The sequence below is a fragment of the Sorex araneus genome, chromosome 1, assembly GCF_027595985.1.
Source record: "Sorex araneus isolate mSorAra2 chromosome 1, mSorAra2.pri, whole genome shotgun sequence".
Taxonomy (NCBI): Eukaryota; Metazoa; Chordata; class Mammalia; order Eulipotyphla; family Soricidae; genus Sorex; species Sorex araneus.
In genome coordinates this window covers 59,665,414-59,679,226 of record NC_073302.1, presented here as the reverse complement: position 1 = coordinate 59,679,226, position 13,813 = coordinate 59,665,414, and the positions used below count along the sequence as shown (strand labels likewise).

Genomic DNA, 13,813 nt, shown 5'->3' with positions numbered 1-13,813 from the left:
CGTTTGCAGTCCTACCTTTTACCAACAATACTTAATCCCAGGCCTTTTCCTGGCTTCTTCTGCAGCTCGACAGTGAGGGTATCGCACACGTCCTCCTCTTTGTAAGGAGTCTCATCTCTGTAGAGTGTGAGTCGCACTCTCTGCGGTGTCTGCCTCAGGACATTAATGGCTTCATCATGTGTTGCCTTTCTCAAGTCAATTCCGTTTACCTATAGAGCAACATAACATGACAGTGAGGAATTTGGATAGTTAAAGTGAAGAAAAGGGGAGAAGAAATGGAACAGAGAGAGGAAAAAAAATAAATAAAGATCAACTTCCATAAAGTAGCCCTTTTCTTATTAGTTGTAAAGATCAGACACACTACATCCTCAAATTAGTGAATCTGAAACAGATTTAAAATAATGCATGTGGGAAGAAAGGAATCCTCATAGCCTCATGGTAGTAATCCCAAATGGTTTCACTGATTTGAAAAACAACATGGACATGTTTTAATTTTTTAAAAGTATAAATTGCTTAAATTTATTTCTATTCTTTTAATTGAATAGAAATATGGTAACTTTGTAACCATGAGTTACAAAGTTGCATGTTTCTGCATCTCAGTCATACAATAATAGAACACCCATCCCTCCACCGGTGTACATTTTTTGCCACCAATGTCCCCAATACCTTCTGCTCCCAATCCCAATCCTCACCCTACCTCTAGGGCAATTTCTCTTTTACTCTCTCTCTCTCTCTCTCCTTTTGGGCATTATAGTTTGTAATACAGATACTGAGAGGCCATCATGTTTGGTCCTTCACTTTCCGTGCCTATCTCCCATCCCAAGTGATTCCTCCAACCATCATTGACTTAGTGATCCCTTCTCTATCCCAGCTGCTTTCTCCCCCAGCTCATGAGGCAGGCTACCAACCATGGAGCAATAGTCCTGACTCTTGTCTCTACTGTCCTTGGGTATTAATCTCATATTATGTTATTGTTTAAAACTAATTATTGGTTTTTATATGACCTAATAATCCCACTCTCGGGTATCTCCCTCAAGATCTCCAAAACTGTACTCAGAAAAGACATTTGCACTCCGATGCTCATTACAGACTATTCACGTTAGCCAAAAATCTAGGAATAACTTATCCATGTAACCTGTGTCCAAGAACAGACACTGGATAAAGAAACTATGGTATAAATGCACACACACACACACACACACACTCACATACACGCAGTGGAATTCTACTCAGCTATAAAACAAGATAAAATCATGCAATTTGTTTCTACGTTGATATTGTAGGATATGCTCAGTGAAGTGCACAGTGATTTCTCTCAGGGCTGATCTATAAAATAGAAGCACAGACAGTGGGTCGCAAATGACCAAGGGCAACAGAATCTAAAAACTGATCAATGCACGGGAGCTCACCATCACGGTGAGACTAGGGGAAAGAGGATTAGGGAAGCTGAGGCACTGGCAGTGGCAAATAGCCACTTTGGTGGGGAGTGTGGTTTTGGCATGTTGTACACATAACTGATATTACTGGAAAACTACAAATCACAGTGACTCAAATCAAAACAAAGCACACAGCATTTTGTACCTCCAAAATCTGATCGCCAGCCCAGAGTCTTCCATCTTTACATGCTGCTCCTTCTTCATAAACTTCATGGATAATAATGGCACCCTGAGGGTCCAAACAAAACATACATTGTCAATTTTTCTTTATAGGGAAGGTGAACACAAATGTTCAAAGATAAGGGTATCTTAGACTGGAGCGATAGCACAGCGATTTGGCGGTCGCCTTTCACGCGGCTGACCTGAGTTCAATTCCTCCGCCCCTCTCGGAGAGCCTGGCAAGCTAGAGTATCAAGCCCACGCGGCAGAGCCTGGCAAGCTACCCGTGTGTATTGGATATGCCAAAAACAGTAACAATAAGTCTCTCAATAAGAGACGTTACTGGTGCCTGCTTGAACAAATCGATGAGCAACGGGATGACAGTGACAGTGAAGGGGATCTTAGGGGTCACATGTGTACGGTGGTGGAGCACTTGCCTGGTATGTACAAGGCCTCCAATGATCCCTGGCATTATGGTGTCAAAGGCCCTTTTCTAGAGATTAATGAGGGTTGATTATGACCCCTGGTGTTACATATCAGGATTCAAAGAAATGTAGAACAAGATTTTTTCAAAAAGTGTCAAACTTCTTTCAAATCATAGGGGATTATTTTTAAAAGGTAGAAAACATATGTTATATATGCATGTATATGATAGCTATGTATCACATTTACTACACAGAAATGGAATTATTAGGTTTGAAAAGTACTTCCTTGCTATGTGGGAAATTCTGCCTACAACTTATTAAGTTTTTTCTGGTTCATTTTTATATGGGCTGAATCTAACAACATCTAGACACTAAAAATAAAATTAAAATACAGCAAGGACTGTTGAACTAATAGAGGAGTAGTTTGGACCTAAAGGTCACAATCATGGTGTAAGGGGTTCTTATTGGGTCAGTAGTCTCCAGAAAAATATGTCAATATTCAAATGAATTTTTGATGAGAAACAGGTAACAATGAAGCATGCATTTTTGGAATTCTATTTCACTTCATGAAATGTGAGTGGGTTTTCTCATGTATCTGTAACATCTCTGGGTCCATTCTCACCAGCAGCGTGTCAGATCCCCCAACAATGCTCAGGCCCAGTCCTGTTCGCCCTTTGGAAATCTCAATTGTTGTTTCACAGCCGGGGATAATGGGACAAGTCGCAGGGTCGGAAGCAAAGATTGCTGGTGTTGATGACCTGCTTGCACCTAAAAATAAGTTTTAAATAAAATTTAGCATAAGGAACATTTTATTACATGTCATTGATATCAAATTCACCACACTGGTGCTTCTGGGAGAACAGAGTAGAGAAATAGGCTAAGAATGGTAACAAAGAGACTTGAACTATACCTTAAATATTTTAGTCATATTAAAAAGAATTAGTAACATATGATTAAATTTCCATTACTAATTTTGGGTAACTGTCAGGGGCACAAAATTACTGGTTAAAATGATCTTGCATACTACTTTGTATTTTTTTTTAAGTGACAGTGATTATTTCTTTGTCTTTTTGTTTTGTTTGGGTGTCTTCCTAGTAATTCAAGGGATCCCTACAGTCACACTTACTGGTGCTCAGTAGACCATCTGGTGCCAAAGATTGAACCCATGGCCATGGCAAATAAGATAGGCACTCTAGCCTTTTGGGTTACCGCCACGGTCCAAAAATTGCTAGGTGTTTTATATTTGAACAAGAACAGAGAGTAGGATTGAACCTTTGGTTTCACTTTAATATTCTACATTTCACTGAGCCAAACGTCTTATGAAATTACAGTTTATAAAAAACTCAGAATTGAAGGAATGTGGCATGGACCATAAACATTTAGAAATGATCACAAACACATCGGTATTTATGGTCCTGGTTCTTGCCCTTGAAGGCTTTTCAGGTCTTTGTTTTTCTTCTTTCTCTTATCCTAGACACCTCATCTTATGTAATCAAATCATCTTATGTAATCAAATCTGAGCTTATGTATAGAATGTTAAATGAGACCTGTTTGCAATTTCTTTATTTGTGTCTCACTCTATGTTTTATAAACACAGATATTAAATCCAGGTGCATATATGCCCAGAATTGAATAGATTATGAGAAAACAAGGAGAATGTAATTTCACACCTTGTTTTATGATAATTTTTATATCATATGTTTTATGATATACCCAAAAGCACCCAGCACACAGTATATTTTGGGGAAACTAGGACACTTTATGGTGTAGCTTATGCTTTAGACAAGATGGTCTCTTTTTATGAAATCTAAGACAAATTATTTTCTTGTTTCTGAAATTGTAAGAACAGGTGTGATATATTTTATATTATGTGTTTCCTTAGCATTTTATATTTTCTTAGACAACACTATTTAAGGATAAAGAAAAAATTTAAAAATAAGAAAAATTCCATAATTTTTTAGCACTCAGTAAATTATCCAGTGTTTCAAAATGAATGAACACTTTCATTGGACATGCATTACTTTAAGAGTTTCTTTGCCCAAATTTGTTAACATTTTAAAACTTCTCCTTTCTTAAAATTAGAAGGAAAACAAAACAAAAAATACTGGGCCACAGAGATGGTTCAAAGGGTTAGCACTTGTGTTGCATATTTAAGTCTGTAATTCAACACTTGTTTACTTCATGATACTCAGTGCACTTAAAAAACAAACAAAAATCACAGGAGTGAAAAAAGGAACTGAATATAAATTTAGAGGTCAAAGAGATTTCTTCTGCAATGGTAAATTTAAATATTTATTAAGTATGACTTAATATAACAATGCATGAGTTGTATTGCTTTATTAATGATTTGTGTAATTTTTTAAAAAGGCATTAAAAGCACAATTTTCCTCATTATATAGTATTAACATTTTAATGCGATAATGATACATGAAAATACCATGTGACATACATTCATTGTCCACATACGTTCATTTAATTTTTCCTCTTTATATTCAAAGTAGAGAAAACCGCTGGACTACAGCTGTTACTGACTGGATTCCACGAGACATCAAAAGATCGAGTGGCCGATCACCTATGAGATGGTCAGACTTCTTCATCAAGACCCTGAATGAACAGTTTGAGGCTCTCCTGGACCGAGCAAACGCCACTGGGCTACACTAGCACTCAACAGGGATGAGTGGAGACGTTACTGGCGCCCAGTCAAACAAATCGATGAGGAATGGGATGATAAGTGATACTTTACACTCAAACCACAGAAATCAGATCTATAAATTACAAAGAAATCAAAGGATAATTTTGTTTTGTTCTGTTTTGGGGCCACATCAGGCTGTTTTTTATCTGCTGTACTATCTTTCAGGCCCCAAGACTAACATTTTCAAAACTTTCATTTTGATCATCATTGATCTCTCTGGTAACATGATATCATGGTATCCACTTTACAGAATACAATTTTCAGATTATATATTTATCTATTTAGGATTCTGGGCCACATGTAGGCCCAGGGCCTACTTCTGATCCTGTGCTCAAAGATCACTCCTCATAGGGCTTGGGGTACCAGGGTTAGAATCCATGTTGGTCACAGGCAGGGTTGTGCCCTACTTGATGTACTATCACACCAGCCCCAGAAGTTAAAAATTTTGCACAGTAACAAAAAAATAACTCCATAGTTTGGGGGTTAGGAAATATGCCTTGCATGCAAAAGATCCAAATTCAACTTCTGAGACTATATGACTTCCAGCTCTGTCACAGGTTACTCTGGAAGCTCTCAGAGCACTATTAGGTGCAGTCCTTGCATCCCCTGAGCACCACTCAGGTGGCTCTAGTGGTCCCAGGACTATGAATTATCTGCCTTACTTGTCTGGGAGTGGTCCATGGAACCCTGAATACTGTTTTAGAGGCCAATCCTCCAAATAAATACATAAGTAAATAATGTATCAAATGCCCCTAATTTATAATTCTATACATAGAGTCAGGCTGGATCCATAGCACAGTGGGTAGGGCGTTTGCCTTGCACGTGGCCGACCTCGGTTCGGTTCCTCCGCCCCTCTTGCCCAGCAAGCTAGCGAGAGTATCTTGCCTGCACTGCAGAGCCTGGCAAGCTACCTGCGGTGTATTCGATATGCCAAAAACAGTAACAACAAGTCTCACAATGGAGACGTTACTGGTGCCCGCTTGAGCAAATCGATGAGCAACAGGATGACAGTGATGACAATCACAGTGATACATAGAGTCAAGACATTCACTTCTTGAGAGAACAAAGACAATTACTCCCTTGTTTTGCTATGATGAAACTGAGACTCAGAGTGGCTTCAGGGGTCTTCTAAAGCTTATGGCTAGTTAATGTTCACAGCACAGATTAAGTAATCATCCAGTCCTCTCCCTCTCTTCGGGACCCCCTTTCTCAGAGTATCCTTTCAGCAAGGTTTACTTTTGGTGAAATGCTGAGCTGCAGGAGGGGAAGAGGCTGCTAGACAAGCAGTGGTCTGCAAGATGAACTGCATGAAATTCTGGTGTCTTACTTGGGAAAGCCTCTGGTTCTGGGGAGCCCGAGGGAGGGACTCCTGGAGACTGGGAGCTGCTTCTTTTTTCCCCAGTGGCAGTAGTTGTTGCTGGTGTAAGAGTCTGGGAATCCCGATTCTCGCAACAAATGGTCAGTTTCACAGTCGTCTTTGCTGTTTTCAAGAGGTTAATAAACTGGTAGTGTGTTGGCATAAGAAAAAACAATGTAAAGTCAAATTAATAGACTTAAATAAACCACCACTATACTCACAATTTATTGCCTCTATGGTTGAGAGGAAAGTCTGAGGCAAATTATTTCCCTATTGGGCTTTAAAGGCCAAGAAAGGAGCTTTCCAGTTTCTTTCTAGCTCATCCCAATTCCTGAGATAGTTCAGGACAACAGCTAAAGATTTCTGTCATAAAGATGATTCTGAATATCTTATTATTTTAGTAAATACAGGGATCAAAAAGTTTTATATGTTTAACTTATGTTGTACATTACTTCAGACCTCTACATCCTTAAAATACCTGAGGTATTTAAGAAATACCTAATACTGCAGAGAATCTAAAGCAGCTTACATAGATATTTTTATTTTTATTTTAATTTTTTAATTTTTTAAATTTTATTGAATCACCATGATATAGTTACAAGCTTTCATGTTTGGGTTACAATCTCACAATGATCAAACACCCATCCCTCCACCAGTGCACATTCCCCACTACCAATATCCCAGGTATAACCACCCTTACCCACCCTCCTCCTGCCTCCATGGCAGACAATATTCCCTATACTCTCTCTCTACTTTTGGGCATTATGGTTTGCAACACAGACACTGAGAGGTCATCATATTTGGTACATTATCTACTTTTGGCATGCATCTCCCATCCCAACTGGTTCCTCCAGCCATCATTTTCTTAGTGATCCCTTCTCTATTCCATCTGTTCACAGACATTTTTAACAAAATGGCAATACATACATTAAAAATTGAATAAAGGAAAGTATGCAATAAAAGAACCAATGCAAATAACAAGTTGTACCATTGGAAACATTTATAGACTAAGCATAAAACAAGTATATTTTTTTGGTGTTCATACATCAAAGACATCAAGTGATACCCATAATTGTTGTGATCTTATGTTTTGTTTATTTTCGGCCACATCTGATTGTGCTCAGAGCTGAATACTGTCTCAACATGCAGAAATCAATCCTGGCAGGGCTTGACGGACTATATGCAGTATTGGGGATCATATCAAGGCAGGTGGTACACAAGGCAAAATGCCTTACCTGCTGTACTATCTCTTTCCCCCATTGTGATTATTATGGAGGAGAAAACTCAAATACTAAAGGGCATGTTTGCATGGCCAGAGTCCATCCCCAGCATCAGACGGTTCCCTAAGCATCACCACTGTCTGTGACCCTGGAGACTGCGAGGTGGTATGAGGAAACCCTGGCACCACAGGGTCCAAGCAACCCACATTCTTGGGCACCAAAGCATCAGCCTGGCTGGCCCAGATCCTCAGAAGGACTCCCAGGTCTCCTGGGCACTGCTTGGGAGGCACTGTGCTCAAAAAGAAAAAATAGAATAAAAGAAAAAGCACACAACAAAAAAACCCCACAGACCCAGGTGTTTAACTCAATAATAGTTTTATGTCTAAGTGCTAATATATATATTCATAGTGAATATTTAAGATAGTTAAGGAAGCAAATGTGCATATAAAATATTTTTCTTTGGTCTTAACCTTAACATTGAATGAGCCTTATTCGGTGATTCAATAAAATTCAGTGTATCACTGTCATCCCACTATTCATCAATTTGCCCGACTGGGCACCAGTAACATCTCCATTGTGAAACTTGTTGTTACTGTTTTTGGCATATCAAATACACCACAGGTAGCTTGCCAGGCTCTGCCATGCGGGCAAGATACTCTAGGTAGCTTGCTGGGCTCCTCAAGAGGGGCGGAGGAATCAAACCTGGATCAACTGTGTGCAAGGTAAATGCCCTACCCTCTGTGCTATCGCTCCAGCCCAATAAAATTAAAAAAGAAAAAACAGTCTCAAGTTTTCCTATGACAAAATGAAACCTCTAACTTTCCCAGTGAACACTGAACTTGCTAAGTGAACCTGACACTGGAAATATTTAAACCTATTTAAATATTTAAACATATTTAAATCAGAATATGCTATGATTAAAAGACACTAGAAGTTAAAAATTCAAGAATTTCTAAATAATCCTTTTTTTCTTTTCCTTAAAGATATCTCATTCTCTAATTCTCCATAGCTTTAATTATGTCTGAACATACACATATGCACACACCCCAAATATCATCATCGTCATCACCATCATCATCATTGCCACACTCAAGGACAGGTTTACAGTACCACCTGCTTTCTTTTGGGAAGTACCTTTTCAACAGGATGGCCAACAACAACTTCATCATCTACAGCCAAGATCTGATCTCCAACTTTGAGTCGTCCATCCTAAAAGGGAGATGGAAGATTCTAAGTCATTCTAAAAGAAATCTTCTACCAGTTTCTAACAGTGACAGAGGTGATGCCTCACCTTGGCTGCTACACCATTCTCAGTTAGACTTTTAACGATGACTCCATTGATGGTATCTTCCTCACTGATGGCAATGCCCAAACCCCCTTGATCCTAAAAAATATAAGAAGATTCAGAAAACTCCAAAGAGAATAATTTTATCAAAAAGAAAGAGTATGAATACATAATTTGTGAATGTCACATTTCACTGATGGAAAGAAACTGTAAACATTTTTTGACCTAGTAATTCCACTTTTTTGCATCAACTCCAAGGGTCTCTCTATTCACAAAAGACATCCACATGCCTGTTTCTTGAAGCATTATTCACAAGTCAGAATATGGAAATGACTCAAGTGTCCCGGAACAGGTGACTGGACAAGAAACTGTGGTACATGCACACAATGGAATTCTACTTAGCTATAAGACAAGGCAAAACCATGTAATTTGCTGCTGTGTGTATGGATATGGAGAGTATCATGCTAGAGTGAAATCAGTTAGATGGAGAAGCACAGATACAAATGATCTCTCTCATGGGTAGTATATAAAGAATCTTAGTAAGAGAATTGTTACCAAAGGCAACAAAACCCAACAAAGCTAGTCTATAGAACTGGGCTTGCCATGGGGGCAAGCCATAGAGGACAGATGAGAGTTGAATGGGGGACATCCTGATTATGGATGAGGTTTGGAACATTGTGAGCATGAAACACAGTGCCTAGTTCTTTTTGTGTGTGTGTGTGTGTGTGTGTGTGTGTGTGTGTGTGTGTGTGTTTAAAGTGGGGCCACGGCTGTAGTACAAAGTTAAGTAGGGCATTTGCTCTTCTGTAGCTGACTTGGTTTCTATTTCATATAGTCCCCCAAGCACTGCCAAGAGTAATTCCTGAATGTAGGAAACAGGAGTAACCCCTGAGCTGTGTGTGGTCCAAAATTAAAAAAAAAAAAATAAAAACAATGGAAATCTTCCAAAAGAACTCTTTAAAAAGTTCACTATTACATATATATTTTTATAAGCTTTCAAATTTTTCTTCCCATTAAATATTCAAGTATTCTCACTCCTTCCATATGTCTAAGGATCTCTATTATCTTTAGTACGTACTCCCATCATCACAGAATATGAACTTCAGCAAAACACCCAGAAAATCAAAATGCATTTAATTATTCCATCAACATATATTTGTAAATTTGATTTTGCTTTACAACTGAATGCCATTCAAAGCCAATCAAGATTTGCTCATTCTTTCTGGCCCATAGCTCAGAAATAATCACCACGCCAGACACCTTCAGCCTTTCTGCCACCCTACTTTCTTCTTTCAGCAGACAGACTGCAGTTACTGCTGCATGTCCATTTTAGGGCTGAATATCCAGAGTTGTTTTAATGGGGAACTGTGTGGCTGCAGAGTGAAATGCTCTTGACTGCGTGAAATGATCTACACAGAAAACCTGCCAACGCCAGAGAACTTCAACTACTTTGTTTTCTTTTTCTGAAACCAAATGTTAAAAAATATTACCTTTTTAACTTTAGTGTTTGCTTTAATAAATTAAAATAGGATTTTAAACATTTTCATTCTGGTTAGAGCTAGTAACTTTTTCCATTCTAGCTTCCCTCAAAATAATATAAAACAGGAAAAAAAACTGAAAAGAAAATGGAATCTTTTTATAGTTTCTCCAAAATAAATACATCAGAGTCAAGATTTTCATTATAATTCTAGGACAACACCATGACATGGAGGTAAAGTTGAATTAACCTTTTAAAAATTATCAAAACTGTGTTTTCTGAGGGATATTATTAATTGTTGATGACTCTATTGCTATGCATTACTACCAATGGCCTCCAGATTATCAGTCACATGCTTAAGACAGAGAAAGCGGCATGTTTTCAGGGTGAAAGTTTCTGGGTTCTAATTTAGTTTCAACCTAACTACAGAAATTTGAATACGCTACTGGAAATCTTTAAACCTCAATTTATTTATCTTAAAAAAAGAAAAATAATATTTGCCCACCTACAAAGTTGTTTTTAAATCAAAGATAGCAGAAAGAGCTTGAAAGCTTGATAAATAAATACAAAAGGTTTGTTATTATCTGTATATATACTTGTAACTCTATAGAGTTACAAGTATAATCAAATCTAATTGAGATTTTTTTAATTTGACATTGATTTTGAAACCCAAACCCTGATCTAAATATCAGGGTTAAATAACAGAAAGGCCAACATGCCACAAAACTGACGAGACACCTAGGCCAAATGTAAATAATTTAATTAACTTCTACTTAGAAATAATTACATCAATATTATTTCCCAGGGCCCCAAAAAATATGTGAGTGATACTTTATAACTACAATGACTATAATAAATTTTGAGATTTGTTTCCATTATCATCTCTTCTCTTAACTGAGGTTGGGACAGTATTCTACTACTCAAGGTATTTTTTAGTTGATTACCATTCCCACCCTACTCTTCATAATGGATTTTCATTGCAATATGCACCTCCCCAAACTTCTGTCTGTCTATCTGTTTCTCTGACTAGGTTTTAGGAGGTAGCTTTAAAATATATCCATAGGTCCAGGAAGATAACTCAAAGGGTAGAACTCACATCAATCATGTACATGTCCCTGAGTTTGATCTCTGGTATCTCATGGTCCCCCAAGAAACTTCAGGTGTTCCTTGGTCAATACTTGGTGGAATAAGCACCCTGTTGAGAGGAGGAATCTCAGGGCTGGAGCAATAGCACAGTGGGTAGGGTGGGCGTTTGTCTTGCACACGGCCGACCTGGGTTCAATTCCCAGCATCCCATATGGTCTCCCTGAACACCACCAGGAGTAATTCCTGAGTGCAGAGCCAGGAATAACCCCTGTGCATCTTCAGGTGTGACCCAAAAAAAAAAAAAAAAGAGGAGGAACCTGAGTTTGGGCTGGGTGCAATACTGACTGTAGGAAATAAAATTTAGCACTTGTACTGATGTGTAATTTCACAATGGGATGAAACATAACAGGGCTTCCTACTCAAGCAGTTCCTGCGTGGGAAAAGGCCTCTTGTCAATAGCTATTTGAGCAAGCCACCTTGGTTATGGAACTTGTGGTCGCAGTCCATTCTTCAGATAACCATCACTCTAGTTAGCAATCTGTAGGCAACTGCACACTAGTTTGAGCAAGACTAAATAGCTAAACTGTTCTGATTCTTTATGCATGAAAATACTGTGAAAATACAAAGAAAATAACTAGCATCTATATACTGATAGGTTTTGTGGTAGTCTGAAGACTAGCCTTGGGATAAAGTTGACACTGAAGATGACTGCTCAGAAAGATAGAAAAGACTGATTTTTGGCAATCTGTTGAGCCACAGAATCAACATCTTTTGAAATCTGCTAACAAGTTACCAGAGCTCATAAATCCGTTTTTCTGACTAAGTCTGAAGAAACAGGCTTTTTATTTGCAATAGGCATTGTCAGAATGGGAAAAATAACATCTCAATGCTCAATAGAACTCAATTCTATTTAGCTATTACAAACATAAGCATATAAACATCATCAGACTATGAACTGCTATAAGCAAAGGAGGACGACATATGAGTAAGGATGACAGGGGGACAGAGAGGTAGCTCAATAGACCGACTACATGTTTGGCAAGGAGGCCTGGTTCAATCCCCAGCATGGCTCGGTCTCCTGAGCTACCCTCTGCCTTTCCCAGCACAGAGATGCAAGAAGCCCCCACGCATGTGTGGCACAACACTCCGCTCACATACAAAAATGGATGACAAGGTATAAATCCACCTGTACAGCCTCTTAACTTTTATTTGGTTTTTGGAATACATCAGGCAATGTTCAGAGGCTACTTCTGATTTTTCTAGGTGGTCACTTTTGGGTGTGGTTCAGAGACCGTGTGGTGCCAGGAATCAAGATTTTTTTTCTGTGGGGAACTCTGAACTGGTGCTCACTGAGAACACTTCATTGTGATCCTTTTTTTTGGGGGGGGGTCACACCTGGCAATGCACAGGGGTTTCTCCTGGCTCATGCACTCAGGAATTACTCCTGGTAGTGCTCAGGGAACTGTATGAGATGCTGGGGATTGAGCCCAGGTCAGCGGTGCCCTACCTGTTGTGCTATGGCTCCAGTCCCTCTTCATTGTGATTCTTGGTTAATCTGGTCTACAATTCAACACAAGGGGACAAGAATGAAGGGTGCTTGAACTGTGTGGTAATGGGGACTAGCGGGCAATGCTGGTATAGTTTGGTACCACTTGGGCCATAACTGGAAATGCTCAGAAGCTTGCAGGGAGATACCCAGTGATGCTCAGGAGACCGGGGATTAAAACGGGGTCTATCACATGCATACTTGAGGCTTTCTTATATAACTGTCCAACTTTACATCTCAATTCTGCCTCTTATCAGGAAAAGATCTGAGAAACACTTTTGTAAGCTAGTTATTAAAATAAAATTTACAGACAGTGTAAGAAAATTTAGGGAATATATTGAGGGAGAAGCAAATGCTTAATTAAGCAGTTAGAAAAAAAGTATACAAAAATTAAGTCTGGTATTAAGCCACACTACTAGTAATATCAGGAGAACTCTTTTAAAGTTGGTGGATACCATAAAGTTAAAAAACCTAGGGGCTGGAGTGATAGCACAGAGGGTAGGGTTTGTCTTGCACGCGGCCGACCTGGGTTCGATTCCCAGCATCCCATATGGTCCCCTGAGCACCGCCAGGGATAATTCCTGAGTGCAGAGCCAGGAGTAACCCCTGTGCAGAGCCAAGTGTTACCCAAAAAGCAAAAAAAAAAAAAAAAAAAAAAAAAAAGAAGACCTCAATTGTATTTGAAGAATTTTACCCTATAAAATTATATGGATATGAAATACATTTCTAAAATGTATGTATGTAAGGTAACTAGCTTTTTTTAACACTATTTTCCTAGGGTAAATTTTGATTAAAATAAAGTTTTACTCAAAATATTCTTTTCTGATATATAAAATTAGCACGACAAACATGGAGGGATCAGATTATACACATGACAAATTAGTTGAAACATCTAAAAAGAAACGTAAAAAGAAATTAAAGAAAGCTAGTGAACTTGTCAAGAAAGTTTCTAAGATGTGAAAACAGAACCAGAAATGCCCTATTAATAAAATTTCCATTCTGAGACTATTCTACACTTTTCTACTCTCCTGATCTCAGCTCTTTTACTTTATGCACATGATAAACATAAGCATTCATTTATTCTTACTTCCAAATATTTAGTATGAAGCACCATAAGAGTGAGAATTAAT

The 13,813-nt window shown here is 38.5% G+C and overlaps 1 protein-coding gene across 6 annotated transcripts in view; it reads right to left on the bottom strand.

Moving 5' to 3' along the window:
• The window catches only part of MPDZ (multiple PDZ domain crumbs cell polarity complex component), a 182,100-nt gene that overhangs the window by 16,355 nt on the left and 151,932 nt on the right, over window positions 1–13,813 (bottom strand). For all 6 annotated transcript variants that reach the window (XM_055133728.1, XM_055133721.1, XM_055133732.1 and 3 more), the window contains 6 exons: window positions 8,581–8,673; window positions 8,424–8,498; window positions 6,040–6,214; window positions 2,643–2,788; window positions 1,582–1,665; window positions 16–209 (listed from right to left, as the gene is read on the bottom strand). In XM_055133728.1, coding sequence (XP_054989703.1) covers window positions 16–209; window positions 1,582–1,665; window positions 2,643–2,788; window positions 6,040–6,214; window positions 8,424–8,498; window positions 8,581–8,673 — 767 coding nt within the window. The remainder of the gene's footprint in view (window positions 1–15; window positions 210–1,581; window positions 1,666–2,642; window positions 2,789–6,039; window positions 6,215–8,423; window positions 8,499–8,580; window positions 8,674–13,813) is intronic.